At 50.5% G+C, this 27,091-nt stretch overlaps 10 protein-coding genes across 10 annotated transcripts; 7 read left to right on the top strand and 3 right to left on the bottom strand.

The window, feature by feature from the left end:
• Positions 1-1,181: 1,181 nt before the first annotated feature.
• AtWU_10976 (eukaryotic translation initiation factor 4E) lies at positions 1,182-2,385 on the top strand (the record flags this gene model as incomplete). Its single annotated transcript, XM_035506078.1, has 3 exons — positions 1,182-1,216; positions 1,310-2,062; positions 2,127-2,385. 3 exons carry the CDS (start codon positions 1,182-1,184, stop codon positions 2,383-2,385), a joined length of 1,047 nt encoding a protein of 348 aa, XP_035361971.1.
• A 1,862-nt stretch (positions 2,386-4,247) lies between these two features.
• On the top strand, positions 4,248-8,503 carry AtWU_10975 (SUMO protease ULP2; the record flags this gene model as incomplete). The annotated part of the gene is made up of 8 exons (XM_035506077.1): positions 4,248-4,460; positions 4,577-4,683; positions 4,743-4,823; positions 4,889-4,946; positions 5,004-6,187; positions 6,292-6,690; positions 6,746-6,811; positions 6,862-8,503. 8 exons carry the CDS (start codon positions 4,248-4,250, stop codon positions 8,501-8,503), a joined length of 3,750 nt encoding a protein of 1,249 aa, XP_035361970.1.
• Positions 8,504-8,772: 269 nt separating this feature from the next.
• Positions 8,773-9,395, bottom strand: AtWU_10974 (gamma-glutamylcyclotransferase family protein; the record flags this gene model as incomplete). Its single annotated transcript, XM_035506076.1, has 2 exons — positions 8,773-9,314; positions 9,368-9,395. The coding sequence occupies 2 exons, from the start codon at positions 9,393-9,395 to the stop codon at positions 8,773-8,775; spliced, it is 570 nt and encodes a 189-aa protein (XP_035361969.1).
• Positions 9,396-9,925: 530 nt separating this feature from the next.
• AtWU_10973 (signal peptidase complex subunit SPC3) lies at positions 9,926-10,862 on the top strand (the record flags this gene model as incomplete). Its single annotated transcript, XM_035506075.1, has 3 exons — positions 9,926-10,071; positions 10,203-10,276; positions 10,339-10,862. The coding sequence occupies 3 exons, from the start codon at positions 9,926-9,928 to the stop codon at positions 10,860-10,862; spliced, it is 744 nt and encodes a 247-aa protein (XP_035361968.1).
• Positions 10,863-11,164: 302 nt separating this feature from the next.
• AtWU_10972 (YqaE/Pmp3 family membrane protein) lies at positions 11,165-11,619 on the bottom strand (the record flags this gene model as incomplete). The annotated part of the gene is made up of 3 exons (XM_035506074.1): positions 11,165-11,324; positions 11,419-11,494; positions 11,571-11,619. The coding sequence occupies 3 exons, from the start codon at positions 11,617-11,619 to the stop codon at positions 11,165-11,167; spliced, it is 285 nt and encodes a 94-aa protein (XP_035361967.1).
• Positions 11,620-12,316: 697 nt separating this feature from the next.
• On the bottom strand, positions 12,317-13,804 carry AtWU_10971 (protein kinase PKP2; the record flags this gene model as incomplete). The annotated part of the gene is made up of 4 exons (XM_035506073.1): positions 12,317-13,108; positions 13,166-13,448; positions 13,506-13,625; positions 13,677-13,804. 4 exons carry the CDS (start codon positions 13,802-13,804, stop codon positions 12,317-12,319), a joined length of 1,323 nt encoding a protein of 440 aa, XP_035361966.1.
• A 1,575-nt stretch (positions 13,805-15,379) lies between these two features.
• AtWU_10970 (ubiquitin-specific protease UBP15) lies at positions 15,380-19,476 on the top strand (the record flags this gene model as incomplete). Its single annotated transcript, XM_035506072.1, has 11 exons — positions 15,380-15,388; positions 15,506-15,626; positions 15,806-15,950; positions 16,009-16,166; positions 16,219-16,408; positions 16,459-16,567; positions 16,620-17,568; positions 17,621-18,753; positions 18,811-19,125; positions 19,178-19,307; positions 19,367-19,476. The coding sequence occupies 11 exons, from the start codon at positions 15,380-15,382 to the stop codon at positions 19,474-19,476; spliced, it is 3,369 nt and encodes a 1,122-aa protein (XP_035361965.1).
• A 696-nt stretch (positions 19,477-20,172) lies between these two features.
• AtWU_10969 (emp24/gp25L/p24 family protein) lies at positions 20,173-21,722 on the top strand (the record flags this gene model as incomplete). Its single annotated transcript, XM_035506071.1, has 5 exons — positions 20,173-20,325; positions 20,393-20,581; positions 20,704-20,983; positions 21,378-21,389; positions 21,658-21,722. 5 exons carry the CDS (start codon positions 20,173-20,175, stop codon positions 21,720-21,722), a joined length of 699 nt encoding a protein of 232 aa, XP_035361964.1.
• Positions 21,723-24,660: 2,938 nt separating this feature from the next.
• Positions 24,661-25,020, top strand: AtWU_10968 (uncharacterized protein; the record flags this gene model as incomplete). Its single annotated transcript, XM_035506070.1, has 1 exon — positions 24,661-25,020. One exon carries the CDS (start codon positions 24,661-24,663, stop codon positions 25,018-25,020), a length of 360 nt encoding a protein of 119 aa, XP_035361963.1.
• Positions 25,021-26,106: 1,086 nt separating this feature from the next.
• Positions 26,107-26,893, top strand: AtWU_10967 (uncharacterized protein; the record flags this gene model as incomplete). Its single annotated transcript, XM_035506069.1, has 3 exons — positions 26,107-26,455; positions 26,542-26,615; positions 26,702-26,893. The coding sequence occupies 3 exons, from the start codon at positions 26,107-26,109 to the stop codon at positions 26,891-26,893; spliced, it is 615 nt and encodes a 204-aa protein (XP_035361962.1).
• Between the last annotated feature and the right edge of the window lie 198 nt (positions 26,894-27,091).

Below are 27,091 nucleotides of genomic sequence, written 5' to 3'. Positions count from 1 at the left end.
GGGAACTCGTACTGAGGACAATTGCTAGTCTACCATGGGACAATCTACTACAAACAGCCACGTCAGCAACTGATGAGGCAGAGCAGTAATACGCAAAACAAGGAGCAAATCGCGGCAATCAGACATGCCTGTGGACCTCACACTCGACCAGCAAATGCCTACACCACCGTAATAGTAGTGTGGAAGCGGTTGAGCACCTCGGATTACCAGAGTATGTGAATGAAAGCTTCATCATGCATCGTAGGGGACCGGGAAGCGGCCGTCGGCTGTTGTTCATTTGAACAGACTGCCAGACAGGACAAGGAGAGGAAGAACGCACCGGCAACAGTCGAATTACTACAGATGCGCCGGACTAAGGATTCCACAGCTGCTACAATTCAATTTTCAGGGAGCCAATGCCAAAAACATGATATTGGCAAAGGCATGTCCCGTCATACAGGTCATCACCGCATCATGGAGCCCGGAAGAGCCCTCGTGATGATGGTTTTAGAAGCGGGTATTTAAAATATTCTCGACACACTCATCGGAATCGCCAGTGCAGTTGAAAATTCGACAGAATCAAAAGTGTGCAGCCAGCGATGATTTGAGTTGGTGGTCTTGGGTTTAAAGAAGAAAAAGAAGAAGAGAAAGAGATGCGAAAAAATTCAGCGGTTAATAAAGGGCGCCGCAAGGAAAAACGACGGAGCGGGCGGGCAGGCGGGGCGGGATGGTGATTGGCTGGCGGGCAGCTGGAAGTGCTCGACTTTCCCAAGTTCTTTCTTCACTTCCAGAAACCGCAATTCCGCATTTCTTCTTCCCTTCCCTTTCCCACTTCACATCTACCAAAGTATCTACTTCCTGCTTCTCCCCCCTCGACCTTCTCAGAACTTCCCTCGCCACGTTCACGATCACGATCACGATTCCTCCTCTCCAACATTCGTCACCTTCTATCCCTCGCCTCGCCTCGACTACCGTCCTGACTGCTCCGCTCGCCGCGTCCCTTCTTGTACCCTCAATCTAAATCTATCTAGTAATTTTCAGACTTGGGTCCTGTGTCACTCGATCTCCTTTGATTGCTCGATATCTTCGTCCACCACCTCGAATCTCTTCCTCCTCCTCCCCTTCGCAAAACAACCCGACCGCCGGATCCTGTGTCCCCGGCTGATGATCGCTCGCTTTCTGGGCCGTCACTAGCTATCTCCATGGATAACGCAAACCTCTGGACTCGCCGATCCAAGTACGTCCCACTTCCGCACGATGACTTTGCCCGCATACTTGCGTGGCCGATGCGACTCAACTAACCTTCTTGATCTTTTGTTCCTGTCTACAGCACCTCCAAGTTGTCTCTGTCTATGACGGGGACGGACGGCGCTCGAGTTGAACTTCCCCGCGCCACCAAGCGTTTCGGCCCCGACAGCTCCCACGGCGGCCGGTCCAACCCTTTCAACGCTCTCTCCCCTCTCTCCGGCGGCGTGTCCTCTCCGTCTACAAACGCCTCCTCTGCATTCGGCCTGGGCTCCGGTGCCTTTGCGTCGTTTGGAACCCCCAAAACCCCCGGTGCACCTTCTGACCTGAAAACCCCCGGCGAGAAGCGCGAAAACCCTGTCGACCAGGCTTCCGCCGCTGAGGCCGGCAAAACCAAGGGTGTTGCCTTGACGCTCAAGGAGCACCCGCTCAAGTCCACTTGGATTATCTGGTACCGGCCTCCCACACCTAAATACTCCGATTACGAAAAATCTACCGCCCCGCTTGCATCCATATCATCAGTAGAGAGTTTCTGGTCGATCTACTCGCACCTAAAGAGGCCTTCTCTGCTCCCCACCGTCTCCGATTACCATATCTTCAAGAAAGGCATTCGTCCGGTATGGGAGGACGAAGCCAATAAGCGGGGTGGAAAATGGGTGGTGAGGCTGAAGAAGGGGGTTGCGGATCGCTACTGGGAGGACCTCCTCTTGGCTATGATCGGTGACCAATTTGCAGAGGCTAGCGATGAGGTTTGTGGTGCGGTTCTCAGTGTGCGGAGCGGGGAGGATGTTCTGAATGTGTGGACCCGCATCGATGGCGGGCGGAACATCAAGATCAGGTATGTCATACGTGGACACATTGCCTTGGAAGCGACATCCCCGGTTTATTAACATGCTCTGCAGGGAGACAATCAAACGACTACTCAACTTCCCCGCCGACACCAACATTGTCTGGAAGAGTCACGATGACAGTATCGCCCAACGTTCGGCCATCGACCAGGCTCGCCAGGAGAAGGCCGCCGGAAACGCCGGCCATCACCACCATCACCATCACCATCACCACCATAACAACCACAACCACAACCAGCAACACCAGCTGGGCGATCGACGAAGAGTTACGGCGAATGACGAGGGGGATAAAGGAAAAGGCACGACATCTTGACATGCTTTACGTGGGTTATGATCCTGTATAGTAAAGGCCATACAAAAATCTCATTGGGATGATTTGGGATCGGGGCATTTAGGGCGAAATACTGAGTGATCTCGATTTGGGTTTTTATTTTCTGTCCATTTTATTTCAATTCATGGGCGCTGCTACTGCACGTGGATATGCAAGTTTGGGGTGCTCGGATGGGATGAAGCGTAACTACTTTTATTACTGCTATACTTAGTATCTTCTTCTTCTGTCTACTTCCTCACCCGCATGAATTGTGATCGGAATGACTAGTTATTGATCTGCTAGTGACTTTTCTTCGAACCAGACTAGTAGATCGTGCATGTAAACTACTACAATTTAAATTTCCCGCATGCTTTTGATTTTTCTCTAATTCCAATAATCTCGGGTCTTTTTGGGAACCCACGTGGAATTAGGTCGATTCTGTCCTACTGTCTACACCTGATTTCTTCCCTCATACGGAAAGCACTAAAACTAAACCCCAAGCGATAACTTCTTTAAACACCGCGATGAAGTTATTCCTTAACCCACCCCGACACCCTTCCTTGGTAGTTTTTTCAATGCCATCCATCCAACCCTTCAACCACGTCTCTCTATTCCAACTTAATTCTAATTCTTACTCATTTCCCCTATCTCTTCATATCTTACAGGCCGCGGGTACTATTCCCACCAATTTTTACCTGCATCTCATGGAACCTAGACCTGAATAGTCTGGATAGAAATCTCTGAAGTGGAGACACGGCCAATGTAAACCAGCCATATAACATCTTGCAGGCTAGTCTGCTATAATCTACTGCAGGGATATGATCTATCATATTCAATGACGGTAGGAGGGCATTACTACTGTAGGAAGTTGAACCTGCATTATGGAGCAACTGTGTGTGGGTTGCGTTAAGGTATTGTGGTGCATTAGTTACTTGGTCGTGGTTGGTGTATAGCTTGGAGCTGGAGTATGTACTTAGTTACTGTGTCATGAGGAGGGGGATACCTGCTTGTATTTCTTGTAGCCCTTGAGTGCTGTTTATGATTGGATTGAGCATCTCAAACACTACGTAGTATTTGAGGGTTTTCTATTAACTTCTAATAATGACACCACTACAGGTATGGATCTAGGTATCAGGTATTATTGTATGGGGAGGGCAGATTAACTATCATTCTGATATTTAGAGATCGATTATGACTTGATATTATGGCCAGGCTTTTTGTGATACATTGTTCATCTGTCTTCCTACCAGATTGATTTCTGGTAGTTTTACACCATTTCACAATATTCGAGTGTTTTAGTCGGTCTAATCATGGTAGATAAGATTAGGAGCATCATTCGTAGTACTACTATGAATACTAAGTAGCATTTACTTCGGTGTGCGCAGGCACAATCATGGTGATTGTATTAATATGTGTATTAAGTAGTAAACGGTAGTATATATATATCCGCAAACCGTGTTAATGCCCTCATCTACCGCTAAGAGTGGTAACAGACATCATTACATCATAAACTTGAAAGTGTGTCAACTCCAGATGCTGCCTCAGTGCTGAAGGAAGTGGTACTACTATATATATCGCAAAATGATACTTATTTGGCATCCTGAATGGTGATTACAGAGCCATACTGTAGACTATCTACAGCAAATGCACGAGACACCACTAGTGCGGGCACTAGTGGCCGGACTAGAACTAGTCAGCAGATTTGTAGGGCTCCGCACGTCGGTGGGCAGAATCCCCCCACCGCCTTTTCTGGCCCATCCATGATGCATTTCTCTCTATCGCCATGCCCACTTCTGCTCGGTATTCGCCGAATATGAGAACCCTCTTGGCCTGTCTGGTCATGCAATGACCTCGCTCGTGACTATATGCCACTCTTCAAACAACTCTCAGACTTCCTCACCGGTCGCACCTCCACTCGACCCCCCTCCTCCCCGCAAACCTCCCCCGATCCTGCGCCCCCATCAGATGCGACCTCCGATCACATACAGCGGACTGAGACGTCCGGCGCATGGAATCCCGGTTCGCCTATAGAATACGGATCTCTTCATACATCTCTTGAAAGCCTTGATCCTATCACCGTAAGTATCCGTACTCCACCCGGCGCTCTCCAGATTACCATGCGATCATTCTTTCGCAACTCATGTCTTGGCCAATAATTTTACATTTTCCGCTCTGCTAACACCGGCCGTGATAGACTGCTTTCAGCAATGCCGAAGGACTTCGACATCCTTACGAACACCGACCTGTACGTCCACAATATCGCCAGACCGTTCCTCGATCAGAATCAGGAATGCGTCGCCTGTAAATATGGCCTCGCAATGCGGAAGCAGACCGAGTGATACTGACTCGATTGATATTAGGTCTGGCGACCCAACACATGCCAAGTCGCGCCAGCGTTCCGAAGCATACGATGAACTTAGGTTGTTTCCTCCCAATAAGTGGTGCGTTCAGTTTTGCGCAGTGGCCATATGAATATATGCTGATCAGCGAGGTTCACTTTTTCTAGGAATGACCCCGGTGGAATCCCTATAGTGCCAGGACAAACAAAGAGCAATAAGCCCAAGGTATGATATGATCAGAACTGAAAATGCTTCTGTGCTCGTGCTGACAGCAGGAACAAGTCACCTTTCAGACCCGTGGATACGATATCGAAAGGCCGAGACAGTGGACCGGTTCGTGCACAAGGAAAACCGAATCGCCTACGGAACAGCCAGCTAGGAAATGTCACAGGATACGCAGGCTCTGAAAGACCCAATAAACGGCGCCGCCAGGATACCCTCGATTCCAGCCGTGGAAATTTCACAAAACCGTCTGACAACGATGTTGAGCACCCCGCTCAGGAGGCGCCCCGCATCGCCGGTCACCCACCACGTATGTCTCCTACTTTGAGCCAGAGTTCAGGGAAGCAAAAGAAACAGCGGAATAACAGACGCTCAAAAGTGGACGAGTACCGAAGCACTGAAAATATCGTGAGACCTTCCCGGATACAACCAAGCCCAAAACGTGGTCCTTTACCCAACTTCGGAGCACCGTCCGATGATGACCGCGATGAACGTTTCACGAAAAATGCCACCAAAGAAAGACGGAGAAACAATTCCTTCATTGCCGACGTAGACTCCGGCGCCGAACAGGAACGATCCTCCAAACATGAGATCCTACAAAGCGTCGAAATCATAAATGCGAAATCACAGGAACCTGCAAATAAGGCAAAGATGGGTCTGCTTCAAGATCCGGAAATCGCGGCAAAACCCACAAGACGGGTGTCTGAATCGCGGGAGAGTCCCGATGAGCTTCAAGGGGCGGTAACAGTGCGGCCACCGCCCGCTCAAATTGGAGACAAGAGAGCTGAGCTTGGAAATCAACGCACGACAGGCCGTGGGCACCTGTCTCAAGACATCAAACCCACTCTTTTCGAAGCCTCCGGGGCAAGCAAGAAAGGGAAACGGAAAAACAAGAAGACCAAAGCTTCCGAAATGTCGAACCAGCGATCCTTTAAAGTGAAGCTCGTCCGAACTGGTCCTATCGAACAGCAGGCATCGGATGGCAAGTCCGTCGAGGTTCACGTCGACATGACGAAGCGCACAATCGCACTGTGTCAAGAGCCAGATTCGGAGAACGTTTTTGAAGCGCCTCTTTCTAGAGTACGACAGATTCTGAAAGCAGAGTCACCAAACAATAAGGTCAGATTAGTGCTATCAAAGACGTCGGAACTCGATAATCGGATCGATATTGAGTTCATGTCTTTCACTGTGAAGGAGGAATTCTGCTGTTTATTGGGTGAGGTCGACGTTCGTGACAAGTCAAGGTATGTCAGTTCACTGTTCTCTATTTGTGCCGCTTTCCTTTGGCTCTTGTTGCTGTTCCTGAACAATACCTTTTGCTATTCAACTGAGGCTGATATAAGAGCAGCGAATGGATGGACAAAGCGTTCAACAAGGCCCAAAGAGAAAGTAAACAATCTACAAATGGAATTAAACGGCCATCATCGGAAAGCGGTCTTGAGCAAGTCCCGGACAAGCAGCGTGACACCACGAAACGGGTGAAGCTTACGGACAATCTGCGAGATGAAAACGGGGTTGCCGCTGGGAGACAGCCGTCGCCGCCGGACGCCGCCTCTCGGGAACGTGCAAACCCCTCCCTTACTGCACCCAAGCCCAACAACTCGAACCCATCGCAGCCTGAATCAAGCCCAAGCCGTGTGTCGAAGAGCGCCACGGACCCCGGTGTGGAAATTCCCGTGAAGAAGTCTGCGTCCAGCATCACCACAAGAGCCATGTCTCGTCTTCCTTCCGCGACTACTGTAGTGTGGTATGTATTGGCTGGTCGATATACTGTGGTAACTACGACTGACAAACCATGACAGTGACGATAGCGATGATGAAGATACGCAGCCGCCTTTGCCAGCTGTAAACATTGAAAAGTGGCACAAGTATGCAACTCTGCAAACAACGGTACCTATTGATGCTGACTATGTAGTAGACCCCTTGTCTATCCGATGGTTGGGAAGAAGAAGGCCGAGGTGGATGTTTACGACCTTGACCGACTGCGCGAGAATGAGTTCTTGAATGACAACCTTATCGGGTTCTACATTCGATTCCTGCAAGATCATCTGGAGCGCACCAATAGTGACGCGGCGAAGAGAGTCTATTTTTTCAACTCCTTCTTTCACGATACACTTATGAATGTCCCCCGGGGCAAGCGGGGCATAAATTATGAAGGCGTGCAGAAGTGGACGAGGACCGTCGACATATTCAGTCATGATTATGTCGTGGTCCCAATCAATGAAAGTGCGCACTGGTATGTTGCTATAATCTGCAACTTACCAAGCCTGCAGGGGATTGTCCAGGAAGTGCTGGATACAAATGAACCAACACAAGGCGAAAAAGAACCTTCGGGGCCACCAGACAGTCAGGTTCAGGAGATCTCTGAAACGCCAGAGCCGGAAGTAGCCACCAATAAGGACAAGGAAGAAAAACTGGTCAACGGCTCAGGCCCTACGAGAGCGGAGTTAGCTAGGCGATCCCTAGAAACTATGAGGATAGCTGATGGGGCTGGAAAGGACCAGCCTGCAGAGAGTCCTGCTGCAGATCAAGAGTGGCCTGAGCTCGAAGCTAGCCCAGAAAGGCCTTCCAAAACTCTTTCCAGTCTCACAGAGAATGCGACGACGCCCGAGAAGCTTGATACGAAGGAAGCTGCTCAACTGCCCGAACCATCAGCTAAGCCTCGCAAACAAAAGGCAAAGCGAGCGGGCCCTAGATACGACGTCTGCCAGCCGATCATTATTACTTTTGACTCGCTGAATGTGCCCCGTTCGCCAACAATAAGCTCCCTTCGTGAATATCTATACGAAGAAGCCAAATCTAAGAAGGGCGTCGAAATTGACAAAGGCCTGATCAAGGGTATGAGGGCCCGGGATATTCCCCTGCAGCCCAACTATTCCGACTGCGGCCTGTATCTTCTGGCATACCTGGAGAAATTCGTCCAAGATCCGGATGTGTTTGTCAGGAAGCTTCTTCAGAAGGAGATGGATTCGAAAGACGACTGGCCTCCGCTGAAGTCCGGTCTCCTCCGACGGCGACTCCGCAAATTTCTTGACATGCTTTATGACGAGCAGGAGCAGCTCAAACGCCATGAGATCAGTGACAAAGACACTATGGTGAATAAGAAGCCAGTCTGTTACCTACTCGGTAGTCCCGTGCTGGAGGGTGCGGAGAGCGAAAGCAAACGTTCACACCGGAAAAAAGGGCCGTCGAATGGCTCGGGGGACCTTACTCAGACTGTGAATTCTGAACGACAGTCGCAAGCCGAAGCGGAAACTAGCGCGGGCCAGGACAAACCTAAGGAGATCCAAAGATCACCGGTAGTGGACACCAAAGAGTCACGGCACCCCGAAGCATCTCCCGAGAAAGATGTTGTCCTAGTCCCAGACAGTCAGCCGGAGGCAGCGCCACCTAAGACCAAATCCAAACCATCAAAGCCACGACGACAGAGCCCGGAGTCGGAGACACAGCCGCGCACCGTTGTCCACAACAAAGAAGATGCTCCGGAGGGCGATAGTCCTGACGACGGTGTGAGTGTCGTGGCAGTCGAGACCCAAGTACGAGGGACACCCACGAGGTAGTCAGCTATGCACATAGTAGTAACGAAAGCACTATCTCTAAAACTTGTCTTATGCATTATTTGCTTTGATATTTTCCTAATTCGTGCCATCCGCACGCAGGCGTTTCCGGAACACTAGGGAGGGGAGGGCTGAGTTGACAGTTGCATTAGATACCAAGCATTTGCATACGATTGATTCAGTGGAATTCAAGACGAGGGGTGACATGTATTGTATATATCGATATTGATAGAATCGGATGATCTGATCTGATCTAAATCTATGCCTACTACCTACCAATCCTTCTCATCCGCCTGCACCCACCACGCCATTTTATCTCTCTTGAACGCCTCAAAATCCCACTCCGCATCCTCTAACCGCTCCTTTCCAGCAGTCCACACATACGTAACGGCCTCTACTTCCTCCCCTTCCTTGGTCTGGCTGCTGCCCTCTGTCTCCGCTGCATCTAACACCTCTTGTATCTCCCCATTACCACCCTCACCCTCACCCTGCTGCTGATGATTTAGAACCCTCACCCTAACCGCCCTCTTCTCATACTCACTCCCCTCGAACCGATCCAATCGATATACGTCGCCGTCTGTTAATCCCCACACTACTGTGCCTAGCACAGATGCCTCTCCAGCAGCAGTAGTATCACCAGATGAAGATGAAGATGTGGTAGGTATGATACCCGGATAATCCGCATACCGGACGCGATGGCGTCGATAGCCATGCAGGATTGCCGGCTTGATTGTCAGAAGAGCTTTTTGCCATGGTTCTGGAGTGGAGTGGCCGTGGATTACGCGGTGGAGGATGGGAGGGGCCATTAGGGTTCCTTTGAAGGAGATCTTAGTAGGGGTGAGGTAGTGGGGGAAAGGGTGTGGGTACCGTAGAAGAAGAGGACGTGGTCACCCATTTTATTTGCTTTTATCTTGTAATGTATATAGTTTGTGTGGTCTATTATGGTGTGGAATTTGAAGGAGGGGAGAGAGTATGCGGGGTTAATTAGTGGTTGGTGTTGAGGAAGTGGTGTGGTGGGTGTAAGTAGGTAATTAATTGAGAGAATATTGTAGTAATAATGAAGAAAGATTAGTATAAGTAGCGAGAGTATATGCGGCAGTCTATAATAACCTTGCGCGCAGCAATTCAATCCAACGAGGAAATGAAGTTGTAGCAAAGTGCGACAGACAGTACCGGAGATACAACGATAAGTGACTACTAGTAGCTGCTTGCTTATCGATAAGCCAGCCAGCCATTCAGCTCAACCAATCCCGAAAAAGGCCCATGTGGCTTCAAGCTCCGCCCAGCTTTGTTTCTCCTACTATCACCAATACTATCCCCAATACAAACATCCTCGCGACGTCGCAACTTCACAGGGAGTTATTCTCCCTATCTTCCTTTTCATAAACCACCTTTCCATCGCGGTCCATACACATAGAGGGGAGAATGCACTCAACCCTCAACCGCGCCCAAGGCGTCTTCGGCTTCTTCACGACCGTCGCTCTCTTCGTCGCCGGACTCGCTGCTCTCAGCGTATTTCTCTATCCTACTGACGATGTAACGTCTAGTGTGAAGTTGCGCGATGTGAAAGTGTACGATCCCCCCATATTCTCCCCTCATCTCTTCAGCTTAATCCAATCCCTCCGATACCTATACACCACCCCCATAACATAACATCCACATCCACACCAACGTAACTAACCCAGCCCAACCCATTCAACAGAACAAAAGGCCGTCCCCACTACTACAGCACACGAAAGGAAGAATACGCCGCCATGAAATTCGATCTGGACGCTGGTACATACATCCCCCCCATACCCATCTCCCATTCCCCTATATAACTGACAACCATACAAAAGACCTAACCCCCCTCTTCAACTGGAACACCAAACAACTCTTCGTCTACGTCTACGCGACCTACCCCTCCGACCCCTCCAACCCAACCACCTCCGCGCCCTCCCACTCCGTCATCTGGGACACCATCATCCCGGCCCCGGAGTCGCCGTACTCGTTTAATGCCCTGCGCGAGAGATTCTTCCCCTCTGCATCATCGTCTGCGAGTAAGAAGCGCAGTACGAAGAAGACTTCATCTTCCAGTAAAACTGCCAGTAAGAAGGCGTCTGAGCCTGGGAAACTGAGACTCCGCGATCAACGGGCGAAGTACTCCATCGGGGATGTTTCGGGGAAGATGGCCGAACGGGAGAATGTTACCCTCTCGGTCGGGTGGAATGTGCAGCCGTGGGTTGGGGCGCTGTGGTGGGCTCCACAGACCGGGGGTGCGATGAGGACCGGGGGGGATGTGGGCACGAGTAGGGCTTTTGGGTTGCCGGCGTTGAAGGGGAGGAATGTTGGGACTGCTTCTGCTTCTGCTGGGGCGGTGTAGGTTGGGGAGTATAGTGAGTTGTTTATGTAGGAGGGATGGTATAATTGCATTGGGATTGTTCTTGTTTATTAATGGGTGTTTTATTTATTTATTTATGGAGGCATGGGCTGGGTTTAGGTTTGAGGTTGAGCATGTCATCTACTTGCATTGTAGAAATAAAAGAACCTCAACTCCAGTTAATGATGCTATCGACTTTGATCGTTCATTTTAGGGTTTCGTAACATAGTAATACCCGGAACAGTTGAATGTAAAGGAGAAAGAAACAGCCATGTTCACATGCAGCTTGAATCATTCAGCATACATCAAGGGATCGTGCCATACGTCGTGTGATGATTTCCCCCGCGCTGAATCCGCTCGGAATAGACTCCCGGCGCACGACGTGGTGCTTCGCCTGTTCCTGCGTTGCGATTGGCATAGTATACGTATTCGAGGTAGAATGCGTGGATGTGACCGGGTAAGTACCTGCACAATGTGAACACGGTCAGAAACCATCTACTTTTAATGTAACACTGCGAAGGCGAAGAAGTATAGTGAAAACGAAGGATGAGGAACTAACCCGAGAATCGTCAAGAGTATATTGATAAGCAGATCAACACTGCAACCCGAGATCATAAACACACCGAGAGGAGGTACTAGATGAGCAGAAGAATTAGCTTCAGATTCAGATTTATGAAAAAGTGTGAGAATATAAGTGGAGGGGCTGCATACTGAACAAGGTAATCAGAATCAAGCAGAGCATGGAGCATGTTCCCGCCATCTTTGTTGATTTAAAGGCTATGTGATAACGACAATATAGTAGTAGTAGTAGTAGTAGTAGTGCTGATTAGGACCGTGCGGCAGACTTGACACGTTTGCTCGAGTCCAAATAGGTACCCAGGAAGCTGAGGGTTAGAATCACCACCAGCAGGATGTAGATGTAGATGGGGACGTTGTCGTCTTTGTTGGAATTGAGACGCTTCATTGTATATGAATCAAGAAGGGGAGAGAGGATCGGATCAGTCACAAGGTTTCACAGGTTGTTTCTAGATCGACGTCACCGGGACGGGAAGGTGGTACTGGAAGATCAAATTGGCTTCCCAAGTGTTGATCAGCCTTGTGAGCCAGCGCCACGGGTAGCAAGTCACAAGCCAAGTCGAGTATGAGAGAACAACACAGCAGCCGAGTTGAGCGATCAATCCCTTGCCAGGCCACCAACTGAACAAGGCAGAAATGTTTTTAGTTTGGCCTGGAATTGCCCGGATCCCATTCCGGCTGACGTCATCCCGCAAGCTGCCGCAAATGGGCCGCGCTTGCCTGTTTGGGCTTAAGGCCGAGCTACGGAAAACCTGGGGTAAGTGGGGAGTTGAACTAGTAGATAGGAGATGTTAAAGGCAGGTGCCATTGTTGCGGTTGGTGTTCGTTTAACGTGTATCTTTGGAGGTATATACGACTTAGCCTCTCCGTACTTCGAGCCTCTATACTGCATCAATCGATGCACGTGTCGTCACCTGTTCGTTCTTGTTGCCGAGTTTCGAGATCTGCAGGAACGCATCCACTCCGTAACCTTCGAGGCTGTGGAGCTCCAAGCTGCCCGCCCAGTACTCGGCGTACACTCGGCTCATGGGCAGACCGATCCCCAGACGTAGATTAGGGGGCCGCGAGGTCAGCGAATCCAGCGAGCTCTCGCGGAACGTGTCCCGATCCGCATCCTTTCTTTCTGTCGGCACGCACAGCTCCTGCATGGTGGCAGCCATGGCGGGAACCTGTCCCAAGTTCTGGAGGTGTGATGTGCTGTAAGGGCCCTTGTTGAAAGACCACAAGTATGGCAGAACCTTACGCGGTATGCCGCCACCCTGATCCGATACCCGCAAGATCACATGCTGCGGGGCCTCGCATATGAGAACCTCGATAGGCGGCGGTTTCTCCGTAGAGTCCCGGTATCGTTCACTCACAGCTTGGATCGAGTTGCGGAGTAGCTCACCGATGATATACTCCAAGTGACTCAGCATGTAAGGGAAGGTTGCCTCGAGGTGTCCCTGCACCGAGATTTCTGGTATCTTATCCGATCCACCGTTCTGCCGCAACATATCCTGCGCCAGCTTCCCGCACCGTTCAGCAACCTCTTTCGCGTTGCATCTGAGGAATACCTCACCGACAAAGTCGGCATTTAGATCTGTGCGATCTTGGGATCCAGGGAAGTGCCACGGAGAGTTAAAGGTTTCCGTCAAAGCAAGATGTTGCTCGGCGATAACGCGGCGTGAAATTCTCTATTAAACCAGATATATTAGTCGAGAAACATACCATCCAACCAGACAAGGTCTTACCGCTCGGAGAAGTGTGTTCATAAAGCTGTCCAGCACATCTGATGGGACGAGCTCGCGGCACTCCAGGACACCCGTTGCCAGTTTGGGGATCACAACTAGGTGTTCTCGGAGCGTTTTACGTAGGATGTCACAAAATTTGTCATTGTCATCCAAGGTCTTTATCTCTGGGATGGTCCGAAACCGCTCGAATGCCTTGTAGTAGAGCTCGTACACCATGGACAGGTGGGGATTGGCCACCACCACATACGGGAGTCGTTGGATATCTCGTAGACGATGTGCGAGTCTAGTGAAATATTTAAGTTAGTTAAATAGTCAACTGCCATGGAATGACCGCACTAACCTAGTTGGAAGCTCAGTTCGTACGTAGTTGGCCGAACTGATGAGCCGGGATTCTGTCAGGGTTCGTCCAAAGAAGGTAAGCTGTCGCAAACTGATAGGACGGATGTCACGCTCAACCCATCTGCAAGCCATTAGCATTGACGCCCGGTAGAATGTGTCAAGGATAGCCTACTCGTCCAAAGCCGATACCGGTCTCCACGGCGGCGGACTGTGAGCTTGCTGAGTGGAATTAAATCGTAGTTTTGGAGTGCAGCATTGACGAAGAGCCCGCCAGCGACGAGCTGAATGACTCCACGCCATATTGCTGTGGTTTGGACTGAGTCAACGGCTTAAGCGCGGGTGTGGCATGGAGGGGACCGTATTACGCCAATGCAGAACGGGCGCGCATCAAAAGAGCCACACGAGATCAAGTTCCGATAGAATGGTCCATACATGGCTCTGCAGAGGATCAATTTGGTCCACGACCGCTGAAATCACAGTGGCATGACATGGTTCCTGATGGCAAATGCGGCCGGTTTTCCAGGCGTCCGGGCGGTGAGAGCTTTAGGCATGTGACGTGCCGATGCTCACATGTAACGGAGAAATGAATGAAAGTAATCATCAACACTTATGAAATATCCTCCTTGAGAGTATTCGTGTCAATCTTGTATAGCTGAAATCTCCTCAATCCGAGGTCAGATTGGTACTGGGTAGAAGTTAGGGATACAGTACAGGGATGCTGGTGCTGGTGCTGGGTGTTGCCTAATTAAAACGGTGATCTTCCATTCCACCCGATCGTGGACTAAAGAGCGGATGGCGTTGGAAAGAGGTCCAAGCCTAATGGAATAGAAGGATAATTGGTAGGAAGAGCACGAAGTAAGAAAGAGTAAGCATACTTAACTGAACTACCAATAGCTATACGATACATTATTTCCCTCTCACTATTTATTTATAAGATGCCGGATAAATTCTTTTTTCACATCATCCTTTTTTCGGTCAGTCGGAACTGCAGCATCTTAATATTGCTCGGATTTGGTCTAGTTTGGACGGTGGAGCGTCAAAAAAATGCACGGGTGATATCACGTTTGGGTAGGTGGCTAGCTACTACTACTGTAAGTACAGTCCCTATCAGCCTTGCCTTACTTGGTCCTGCATAGTAAATAAGATAACGCCAGGCAACTGCCAGGAGAAGTTGACCTAATAGCCGCCTAGAGTAAAGCTGCAGATGGCAAAACCGGTAACTGCCTTTTGTTAATATTTTCTTTTTGTACAGGTCCTGTGTTCACACAACTCATGACAGGTAGCATCAAGTTGAATGCCCATAGCATAGCAATGGAGTCAACCATCATACGAGCGTAAATGGAAGTGACTAGTAGTATGGTCACTGTTAAGAAATCCACCTTCCTCAAGTCAATGAGCCATATTAATTAACCCCAATCTACTGATTGGACTAACTTCATAGGCAGCGAATCGAGCAGTACTAACAGGCAGTAAAAAGAAAAAGAAAAAGAAAAAGAGGAAAAGGAAAGGTGTTGGTGTTGGTGCTGGTTTGTTAGGGGAAGTACCAGAAACCTCTTAATAATAAGGGCTGCTGTGTCCCGCATGGCCGTTATTATTGGGTTATGGCAACTCCGCCACTAGCTTCATCCCAAACTCCTGCGGACTGGAATCAACGGCAGCCCAGATCCTCCTCTTCTCTTTCAATTCTCATTCTCGTCTTACGAGGTTCTGACCTCTCCACCTCCTCCCTTCCATTCTCGCCCTATCCTATCCACCTCTCCGAAAGGATTAACCCGTTCCGATCTAATACTCCTCCCCATCCAACCTGCAGCGTCCCGTCCGTGAGAAGAGTCTGTCGTTCAACTCCAGTGCGGGTACGCACTTTTTTCCTTCTACATGGACAACGTAAGTTCTCCCTCATATTGTGGTTCTCTGAAAATCATTTCGCATTCACCTCCCCAGATATGCCTGTCCCCCCCGCAAGCCACCGATCGCTGACATCGTGTTCCCGGATCCTCATAGGTCCCAGACAGTGAGATGCTCGTCGACGAATATGAGCAGTATCACAATGACAGAACCGACGAGGTCGTCGTCTCTCGGTCCGGATCGGAGGAACCGGAGCCAGAGCCTCTTGCCGACGATCGTAAGATCCTTCTCCCCCCGTCTTCCTTTGCTCCCTTTGGCGTCTCGTGTGCCGTGGTGATGGTTGTGTGTTGGTGTCACGGAATCCCCGCGGTGGGGGTGAGCCGTTACAGGTCGCGGTGACGAGCGCTTTCTCCGTCAAGCTTGAGGACATGTCTGATCCCCCGATTTCCACTACAGATGCAGCAATGATGGCCCGGATCCTCCCGAAAGACCCCGATTTGGAAACAGAAGATGAGACGTATCACACATGGCATATCCAGGATTGGCGGAAACTCAAGAAGAAGGAACACGGCCCGGTCTTCCAGTGCGCCGGCTCTCCTTGGTGGGTGCACCGTCCTGTCGCTTCGATCCGACGAGCTGGCTCTGACATCTATTCATAGGCGAGTCCTCTTCTTTCCTTACGGTAATCATGTCGAACACGCATCCTTTTACCTGGAGCATGCCTGGGAAAACGAACCTCCAGCAAACTGGTACGCTTGCGTTCAGTTCGCTCTGGTTTTGTCCAACGTAAACGACCCATCCATCTACATCTCTCACGGTGCGTATACCCAGACTGGAAGCCGTGGCTATTTTCGCTGATCGGAATGTAGTCGCCACACATCGATTCAATGCGGACGAGGGTGACTGGGGATTTACCCGATTCTGTGAGCTGCGCAGACTCTTTAGCGTGCCATGGGAGGGCCGCGGCGTTCCTCTGGTGCAGAACGAAGAGGCCAAGATCACAGCATACGTGCGTGTTGTCAAGGATCCCACAGGAGTACTGTGGCACAGCTTCCAGAAGTATGTATCTGCTCAGATGTCTACCCAGACCTCTTGCTGATTGTTTCCAGCTACGATTCGAAGAAGGAAACAGGCATGGTGGGGTTGAAGAACCAAGGCGCAACCTGCTATCTGAATTCGCTTCTGCAGTCTTTATACTTCACCAACAAGTTCCGCAAGGTACGTGGCAGTATCTATCTGCTTCGACGTGAATGCGCTAACACGCGTCAAGGCCGTCTACGAGATCCCGACAGAGGCCGAGGCTTCAAGAGACAACAGTGCTTGGACGCTTCAGAGACTGTTCTATAACCTCCAAACGAGTGAGAACTCTGTCTCGACGACAGAACTCACAGCATCCTTCGGCTGGGAATCGCGACAAATCTTTGAGCAACAGGATGTCCAGGAGCTTTCTCGAAAGCTTATGGAGAGGATGGAGGAGAAGATGAAGGGCACGCCGGCAGAAAAGGCTCTCCCGGAGATGTTCGTCGGAAAAACGAAAACCTATATCTCCTGCATCAATGTCGACTACGAATCGTCGCGAGTGGAGGACTTCTGGGATATCCAACTCAACGTTCGAGGCAACAAGACCCTCGACGACAGTTTCAAGGACTACATCCAGGTGGAGACTCTTGAAGGCGAGAACAAGTACGATGCCGGACAGCCCTACGGTCTCCAGGACGCCAAGAAAGGTGTGATCTTTGAGAGCTTCCCACCTGTTCTGCACCTTCATCTCAAGCGATTCGAGTATGACATCCATCGTGACGCCATGATGAAGATCAACGACCGCCACGCCTTCCCCATGGAGTTCGACGCCACCCCGTACCTTTCCAACGATGCCGATAAGTCTGAGCCCTGGATCTACGAGTTGCATGGTGTGCTGGTGCACAGCGGTGACCTTAATGCCGGTCATTACTACGCCTTTTTGAAGCCTACCAAGGATGGACACTGGTACCGGTTCGACGACGATCGGGTGACCCGGGCGACGGACAAGGAGGTGCTCGAGGAGAATTACGGTGGTGAATATGAGCTGGCCAACGGCGCGGCTGGTGTCAGACAGCCTTACACCCGCGGGCTGTCGACCAAGCGCTCAATGAACGCTTACATGCTGGTATACATTCGGAAGTCGAGATTGGATGATGTTCTCTTGCCTATAACAAAGGAACAAGTTCCCTCCCACATCGGTATGTTGGGCATCCTCATCAGCTCTAAAGATCTATACTAACTATGCCGCAGAAAACCGACTCGTGGAAGAACGTATCGAGTTGGCGCGCAGAAAGAAGGAGAGAGAAGAAGCCCACCTATATATCAATGTTGGCGTATTGAGCGACGAGTCTTTCCAGGCCCATCACGGATTTGATCTCACCAGTGCAGACCTGCCAGCTACCGATCCTGCGGTGCCGAAGCAATACAGAATCCTCCGGGCTAAGAAGGTCGGAGAGTTTGCACAGCAGCTCGCAGAGGAGAAGGGACTCGATCCTGAACAGGTCCGTTTCTGGGTCATGGTAAATCGACAGAACAAGACGACTCGGCCGGACCAAGTCATCAAGGATCAGGACATGACTGTGGAGGAAGCTTACAATCGCTATGGCACGAAAGGAAACCCGTTCAAGGTCTGGATGGAGGTGGGCCAGCCTTCCGCAGATGGATCGATCTCCTGGCCGGATAACAACTCGGTGCTCGTCTTTTTGAAACATTTCGATGCGCCCTCGCAAACAATCGCCGGTGTCGGTGCAGTCTACGTGCGCAAGACACAGAAGGTTGCGGACCTCGCCCCTATCATCCTCGAGAAGATGGGCTGGCCTGCTGGGACCGAGTTCATGCTGTTCGAAGAGATCAAACATAACATGATCGACGTGATGAAGCCGAAGCAGACCTTCCAGCAGTCCGAGATTCAGGATGGAGACATCATCACCTTCCAGAGAACGATCAAGGAGTCAGACCTACCGGCAACCGCCTTGTATACGGACGCAAGGCAATATTATGATTACCTGCTGAACAGGATCAACATCACTTTTGCTCCGATCAAGGCGGATGAAGGCGATGAGTTCACACTCACGTTGAGTCGTAAGATGACTTACGATCAGTTCTCGAAGAAGGTCGGCGAGCACCTGAACGTGGAATCGACTCATCTGCGCTTCGCGCCGGTCCTTGCAAGTACCGGCAAGCCGAAGGCGTTCATTAAGCGGAACTCCAACCAACCCAACCAGACCTTGTATCATATTCTCGGTGGACAAGCAACAACTTACGGGTACAGCATGCATCGCCAGGATGCCTTGTACTACGAGGTTTTGGAAACTAGCTTGAGTGACTTTGAGTCTAAGACCTGCTTGAAGGTTACATGGCTTCCTGAAGGCATCACCAAGGAGGTAAGTCCCGATTGATAACCACGCTTTTGCAAAGGATTGGAGCTAAATAGTGTTTAGCAACTGGTGGAGGTGTTGGTTCCTCGCGACGGTACCATCGCAGACCTTGTTGCCGGCCTGCAGAAGAAGGCAAACCTGGACGACGAGACGATCCGCGAGACCCGCGTCTACGAGACCCATGGCGGCAAGATCTACCGGGAATTCCAGGCCGACTCGAAGATCGCTGGAATAAACGAATTCGTGTCGCTGTATGCCGAGAGGGTTCCCGAAGAAGAGGCCAACATGCAGGACGGCGAACGGACGATAAATGCCTTTAACTTTGACCGCGAGGTCAACCGGCCGCATGGCGTGCCTTTCAAGTTTGTTATGAAGCCGGTACGTTGTAATTCCGCCTAACTTCGGGTAACAGCATTCTAACGTTTACTAGGGCGAGATCTTCAAGCAGACAAAGGAGCGACTGTCTAAGCGGACTGGCATCAAGGGCAAGCAATTCGAAAAGATCAAGTTTGCTGTGGTATCTCGCAACATGTATTCCAACCCGCGCTATGTGGAAGATGGTGAGTGACCCGACCCTACTTTTCTGAGACGAACACAGTGTTTGGCTGACGCTGTTCAGATGATATCCTCTCCGACATCATCGGTGATTCGGACGACCTGCTTGGTCTCGAGCATGTAAATAAGAACCGCAATTTTTGGAACCGGAGCGAATCGTTCTTCATCCGATAGATGGGAGTTTTGCTTGATGGTTATGGCTATGCACGTCTTTTTTTGCTGGGAGTCTATCTTACGATTGGCAGGGAACGCATACCATTATGAACATACGGAGGACATGTGTTGCCCAGGCGAATCAGCTTATGAAGAAAGAACTTCAAAAAACAACATACTTTATACATGATGAACAGATGCGATTATTTCAATGTGTTGTGGTATTGGTCTGTCTGGTAGCTTAGAAGGGCAGGCCTAATGGTTCCGTTATGATATGCTTTTAGCAGCTGGAATTGATGTATGAGCTAGCTTGGAAGGATGCGAGCTTTATGAATGAACCGTATAAGTGCAAAATGGTCAGTCAAAACAGGGGCCGCGGTGAGAGCTATGTAGCCAGTCTGACAGACGCCGTCTCTTGATGTGTTTTGCATTTACTTCTTTCAAATGCCAAAGGAGTAAACTTGACAATAGAATAAGCCATTGGCTGATAAATACAACAGGAGGCGGGTCCATCCCAATTGGGTCGAGGATGAACGGGAAGACAGCCTGTTAGTGCAAACACAACAAACGGAGCGGGCCAAAGTCACAGCTGGCCAGAACTTCCAACTCCATCAATTAGTCTAGTTGCGTTGTCTTTGAATCCATTCACCTTTCCCCCCTGAAGCGTAGTCCTAAACTTGAGGTCGCAGCTCCTCTTGTTCCGCCCCCCTGCTCGCAATGCGCTTCGCAGCCCTGGTTATCGGCCTCCTGGCCACCTTTGTTTCGTCTGTGGCAGCCACGGCCCTGACCTACCGCCTCGAGGCCAACGAGAAAGCGTGTTTCTATAACTATGTTGACCAGAGGAACGTGAAGCTTGCTTTCTACTTTGCTGTGAGTACTACTATCCCTTCTGTATCCCTCAATGTGGGATTGTCCATTAACCGGGGGTTTCAAATAGGTCCAATCCGGCGGTTCCTTCGATATCGATTACTCCGTTGTCGGACCCGGCGAGAAGGTGGTCCTGGATGGTACCAAGGAAAGACAGGGTGACTTTGTGTTCACAGCCCAGAGCATTGGCGAGTACCGGTTCTGCTTCAACAATGACATGTCGACCTTTGCCGAGAAGATTGTCGATTTCGAGATCGCGGTATGTTTTTTCTGTTTTGGTTACCTATTACCACATCGGCAACCCAGCGACCCTTTGCGGCATATTACAAAGTAGTGTAAAAGGGATTGAGACTGATTACGCACGTGTGTGCGTGACTACAGGTCGAGAACGAGGAACGCGCACAACTGCCCTCCCGCCAGGGTGCTAGCCCCGAGCAGGCCTCCGCTCTCGAGGAGTCGATCTTCAAGCTGTCCGCTCAGCTCTCCACCATCACCCGCAACCAGAAGTACTTCCGCACGAGAGAAAACCGCAACTTCAGCACCGTTCGTAGTACGGAGCGTCGGATTTTCAACTTTAGCGTGATTGAGGGCTTGATGATGGTTTCGATGGCCGCACTGCAGGTGTTCGTTGTGAGGTTCTTCTTCCAGGGTGCTAGGAAAGGTAAGTGTCGATTTCCTTTTACAATTGAGTTCCGAGTGTTTTTCGTGGGCTATGTGTTATTCCCCGTTTGGTAATGGGGCCGTTGGAGCTGATTAATGACTACAGGTTACGTGTGATGATGTGCGAGCATGATGAAAAATATTTCTTCTGTCCTTTGATTGTGGCGTCTGTTTGTATCTACCCGCTGTTGTAGGGATCTAGAGCATTTCTTTTTACTCCTGATAATGGAGCTGGTCAATCGGAACAAACATCTTGGTATCAACGTGAATTTCTTATTTGGGTTAGGGATTGTGGACTGATAACTGGGTTAAGCATGACGTTGGATGTCTCACTACGGCAACGTGGATTGTCTCTTTCTCTTCCGAGATATGCGCGTTCCGGGGAATGTCGATAGGGTGTGATGGAGGTACGTATTCGAGCTGATTCGGCCTAACGGGCCGCGAACATATGACATCGTCAGAGCGGAGAAGCAGGCCTAGCCTTCTCCCCCCTAGCATGATCGGCCAACTGTCTCAGAAATGTCATGTCATGGAGACGGTGCTTAGGAGGACACCATGTTCAATCGAGCGCTGTCTGACCTGCGAGATGGAACTACGTGGCGTCACTAGAGGCGAGGACTTGATCAATGCGAGGTATTCTGGTGGCCGTATCGTCATAATCTGACTCGGAAGCAGGACTGGACGCTTCCAGTGGTGCAGACAACATCATGGGTTCCACGATCCCTGGCGGTATGACGTGAAGAAGCGTCCCATAACCGAGGAGGCGCATTTGCCTAGACAACCGTTAAGCAGAGTGTTCAGGTTCAGGCTCTCAATATTCTGTCTGTTCGGGTCTAGTCCGTGGGATATTTCCCGCTCGCTCAAGAGCGCGAAAAGCATGTCAAGGGAAGTCCGAGGACAATGTGATATCATGGGAGCGGTCAGAGACGATTGTTTCTCGCCAGTCGCAGTGATTTCAATCTCACCGTCTGATGTTTCCGAATCCATGGGGCCAGGTACGCCTGCGCTTTTTCTTTCATTGACGTGGGGGGTGGGGAGACGTGGCATTCCAATATCATGGGCGTATTCATTTTTCCAAATCCGAGACAAAGGAGATAACAACCGCGCCGTGAGAACCGAGAAGGATTTCATCATTTGTTTCCAGGAACATTGTTCCGCGATGGGCCCACGGGAACGGATGTCACATTGAGTGATAATCCACCGCTCGCACCTGTGATCTAGGCCCAGAAAGCGTTCCAAGTTTTATTTGATTATGATTATCGCTGATGGTCGTTGGTTGTGCAGTCCGCATACAGCGTGTTTTACTTTCCGCTTTCGCATTTCGCGTCGGAGTGCAGCAGCAGCTAACTTCCTTGCCGGGGATCGTTGCCTGGATTGGACACACAGACACAGTAGTACTTTCTGTCCGTGGCCCCTTTGAGCCGGGCTACTAGCTGCCCACAGTGCAGCGTCCCGAGGAGATCAAATGCGCTAGTCTAGGAAGTGCCCTTCAGGGCTGCCAACTTCTTACGCGAGCAGTTTGGTTGCGTCTTGATCCACCTAGGGGCCACCAACCGAACCTTCTGCTGATGAAGATTTTACAAGTGGGTCGCTGTGGGATATCAACAATCAACCGAAGGACAGCAGAAAGGGGAGGCTGGGTGTGTGTGTCCCTGACTGCGTGTCCTAGCAACGATCGTTAGCGCATGAGCTGCATGGGGCACCGAACAGATCGGATCCAATCCGAAAGGCGTCCCGGATTCTGCAGCATGCATTGCCTGCCGCGGTGCAGTGGCCCGATACCGGATTATTAACTCTATGATATGAATAAGTTATGCGACGTTTTGCTGGGGATCGATGCGATTTAGATATCGATTCGCCTACGCTTTGTTGAAAAGAAGGGGATGGTTTCCAAGCAAGGTTGGCGATGCCGGAGGATACACCAAGCTCCCGGGTCAGAGGAAGAGGACCAGACTGCATAGATGGAGAAATGAGTGTCTGGAGGACTCCATCATACCTCGTAAATGGATATTGTGTGTGGTAGGAGGTGAATATGAAGATGGAGCCAACGAGCAGATATGACTCGGTGGCGGCCTTATGCCTGACGTCATGCGCACCCCAGGCACCGCTCCATTCCCGATGCAGCCATGGCGCTAGCTTGATCCGAACTCCTCTCATCAGCCAATCATCGGTCTGCATTTGCAAGGATGAATTCATCGTCTCCATCACTTTCCCAGACTCTCTGTCTCCCCGTTCCAAACTGCGTCCCCAGTAAGAACTGGGCCCCCTGTTCGGTACTGCTCTACTTCTGCAGGGTTGTGATTAGTTTAATCTTTATCGGTTGTCGGTTCCCTCCAGGGAGAATGGGTCTTGGGCCCGCCACAGCAACTGGATGAATTTCTCTGGCTGAGAATGGAGTAGTTTACAGCTGTGAAGATGAGACATCCTCATCCTCTCTTTCACAGTTACTGGCACCGGAGATGATCAGTAGCCATCCTCCACGCTAACCCTCCTCTTGCATACTCCTAGTCAACTAGCGTCCTTTCACTTTTAGGTTCATCCATGACACATCGCGTCCCCATAGTCTCCCTCCATCTCTCTCTCACATATTGTGCATGCAACTAGCTCTTGGGACAAACTCCCTTCCCCCCACCATGATGGCTGGCTCGCTGTCAACCATCATACCTCATGTTGGATTCTTAGGCGGCCTACGGACTCATCCAGGCCTCAGCCAGTGCAAGTGCCGATCTGCAGGGACGTGCACTTCAGTAAGCGCAGACTGTCGATCTCTCGACGCCATAAATTCTCCAATGCACCAGTCGCATTCCATCGGTGACCTCATGCTGCTCCTCTAAATGATGGGACCGTGGACCATCCGGGGGTAACACCGGCCGAAGAGAGCCAGTGGAGTACGGTTATTTCCGATAATCCTTCCCTCCCTGAGGGAGGAGTTCTGGTCCGGGCCCCAGTCGCCGCCGCCGCCGCCGTCGCCGCACCGATGGAGTGGAGGGGGGAAGAAACTGAAGGTAAGAACGCCGGTGCAGGCCCCATCGACCCTCTTCTGCATGAAGGATGCCACTGAGAGGAGCCCTGCGACGGCAAATGATGTCATGGCTGTCCTATGAGGGTCTTCGAGGCACAACAACACGGTGGACTCCTCTGCTCTCGGGCCATGGACAAGTCGAGCCTACTCCCTAGGGTCGACATGTCGTCCAGCGGTTCTGTCATGGTCCGTTTTGTGATCTCATGTCGGTCTGGTCAGAGCATTTATCTTGCGGGTAGTCCCATCTTATATGTTGGTCCGATGTAAAGAGTTTCCCGATTGTTGTTGCTGCCCAAAGCTGTTGCGTACCAAATCTGTCCACCTGAAACCTCGTGCTAGTCTTCTTTTGGGGATCCCACACTGCTTCCGTGGTTATTCCTGAAACTATTGTCTTTGACCTTCAATAACTATTGATCTTACTTTTCCTTACTGTTCTGTTCCACTGATCTTGAGGTAAGCATGCGCAGTTTTTTGCCGTATAGGCATGGAAGAAAGTAATATTCCTTTATGCACTGGTCTCACCCTTATACGTGTTGTCGACAGATCATCTGACCATGATGGCTCTTCCGTATCAACGATGATGTTCTCTGAACCAGCTTTGCATCGTAGCTGTTTACAGCGGTTGGACATGACTGACCTCCTATCTAGACAACAAGATGGCCACTGCTATGCATGACGACGAATACCACTCGATGCCCCCTACCAGTGGTGAGGGCTGCCGCCCTCCCGGCGACCATCTTGAGACAGGTCGAGCTGCCGACCCCAACTCGTCCGTCGAGGACTACAGCCGAGTCATGCTCGAATACACCCAACGCCGCATGGCGGATTTTGCCGACCTCGATGACGGAAAGGGGTCCAGCCGAAGCAGCCGCAGCAGCCAAACCAGCGGCAACAGCGGCACCTCGACCAGCGGTATGCTTGCCCGTCAAGCTGCCGGCACGACTGGAGCGGCTCACGATAGCTCCGAATCTGCCAGACGCGAGTCCGGCGTGAACTCGGCCGACCTGTCCTTCTGAAGGCGCATCCGGGTGAGGAAGGGGTGGCTGTAATGGCTACTTCCCTCATCTGGCCTGGGGACGAGTTCACGAATTACGTTTTACGGTGGAGTCTGTGGGCAATCTGGGGAGGCACGTCGCCGAAGACAAGCTTGACGTGTTCTCCCGGCGTTATGATTGACAAGCGAGCGCGCTCTGATTTCGAAAGCGATGGCGAAGCGATTCATAGAAACGGGCGACGTCCGAGCCAAGGCTCCGTGAGACCCTACTGCATGTGTGTTTGATTTGTTTTTTTTTCTTTCTTTTCCACCAGTATCTCGAATTGAACGACTTGAGTTGACAACGACTTGGTATTAAACACCAATTCTGACATCGGCTTGTGTTCGCTGAGAGGACTTTTAGGTTTGCCAGCCCTGGCTTTTTGTTTTGTCTGACCCTCGTCACTCACTCTCACTTTGTGCTGTTCATGTAGTGCAGAGAGCAGCGCATGAATATATGCGGCCATTGGCATAGTAGCTTTTCCTGTGTTTTTTTCTTCTTCCTTGTTTCTGGTGTATTACTATCATCCTTTTATTTGAGGCTGGTCCTGGTGTATCTACTAATGCACGGTTTCTGAATCATGACTCATATCCCTTGCGTACTTTGCTCCTGCAGTGAGTGTGTTGGGTAGATATAGCCATGCGAGAAGCAGCTGCACGAGTGCACAATGTCTAAGTATTCGGATACTTATCAGCCAGTCTGCAGCAAGAATTGTAGTGTAGACTGTAGACTGTAGACAGCTGACGGAACAACGGGAGTCGCATCCGCATTCCATCAACCCTGTTGGAGGCCATACCATTCCAGTACCAGAGTCAACTTAGATTAAGTATCCCCTGGAATGTTGTTGTTCCAGCCTGCCAGGCAACGAGGGAGACAGGAGGATATATCCTCCCCTCCCCTTCCCATCCCTATCCTACCTTACCCTACTATCCCTGAACTCAACCACCTATATACACACATACGCATCCCTCATCCAACACAACACCACACCACACACCACACACATCTACTCCCCAAACCCAACAAAATATACTATATACAAAAGTCACAAAGAAGTCTTCCACCAAAATGCACCTCCCCCTCACCCTAACCACCCTAATAACCATAACCATAACAATCCTAACCCCCCTAACAACCTGCGTTCCCCTCTCTCCATCCTCCAGCACCACCTCCCCATCCACCTCATCATCAACCCCCTCAGCCCTCGACACACCAGAAGGCCTCTCCGCCGCGATCGCCAAAATCATCGTCAACGAAACCCTAACGGACTCCAACAACTCCACGTGCCCGCCCTCTCAACGATCAAAACAATGCTGCGAATCTATCAATGATATCGCGTCGCAGATTACCCAGCCTCTGGGGATGTTGATTCCTTGGATTGGGGGGATTGATGTTAGTTCGGTGTTGGGGTTGGATTGTAAGTATTACAAGTATCCCTTTGGGGGTGTAAGATGTTTTGGATTTGATTGATGGCTAATGGTGGTGGTGATGGTGATCGTATAGGCACTGGAATGCAAGACGATACGCCGAATGATCAGTGTAAACATCAGGTTATGTGTTGTGATGGGCAGCCGAATGTATGTTTATCTATCCCTTTCTTCTTATTTGGGTGTGGGTTTATTGGGAGGGTGTGGGTATGATGCTAATATGTCAATGTTTACAGTCTGAAGGATCATCCCAGCCTGTTTCGTCGGCTTGTAAGCCGTATGACGATGCGATCAAGGATAAGAATGATGCTATTAATGATAGTAACCAGAGGGAGAGTATGTTGGTGGCGCAGGCTTCTGCTTCTGCGAGTGCGAGTGCGAGTGCCTCGGCGAGTGCGTCTGCGTCTGCGTCTGCTGGTGCTAGCTAGTGCGAATGGTGATCAAGTCTCGAGGGAGAGTCGTATGTTTGAAAGGGTAGGTAGGGTTTAGGGATTCTTATCTGTGATTGGTTCTGGTACAGTACATGGGTTACGTTACTATTAGGATGTGATATGTTATAATTTTATGTATGTAGGGTTAATCAATCGACTGTCATCTGTCGTTCATTAATGATATATGGCATATGG

Source organism: Aspergillus tubingensis (genome assembly GCF_013340325.1).
Source record: "Aspergillus tubingensis WU-2223L DNA, scaffold_15, whole genome shotgun sequence".
Taxonomy (NCBI): domain Eukaryota; kingdom Fungi; phylum Ascomycota; class Eurotiomycetes; order Eurotiales; family Aspergillaceae; genus Aspergillus; species Aspergillus tubingensis.
This window is presented reverse-complemented; position numbering and strand designations above follow the sequence as displayed.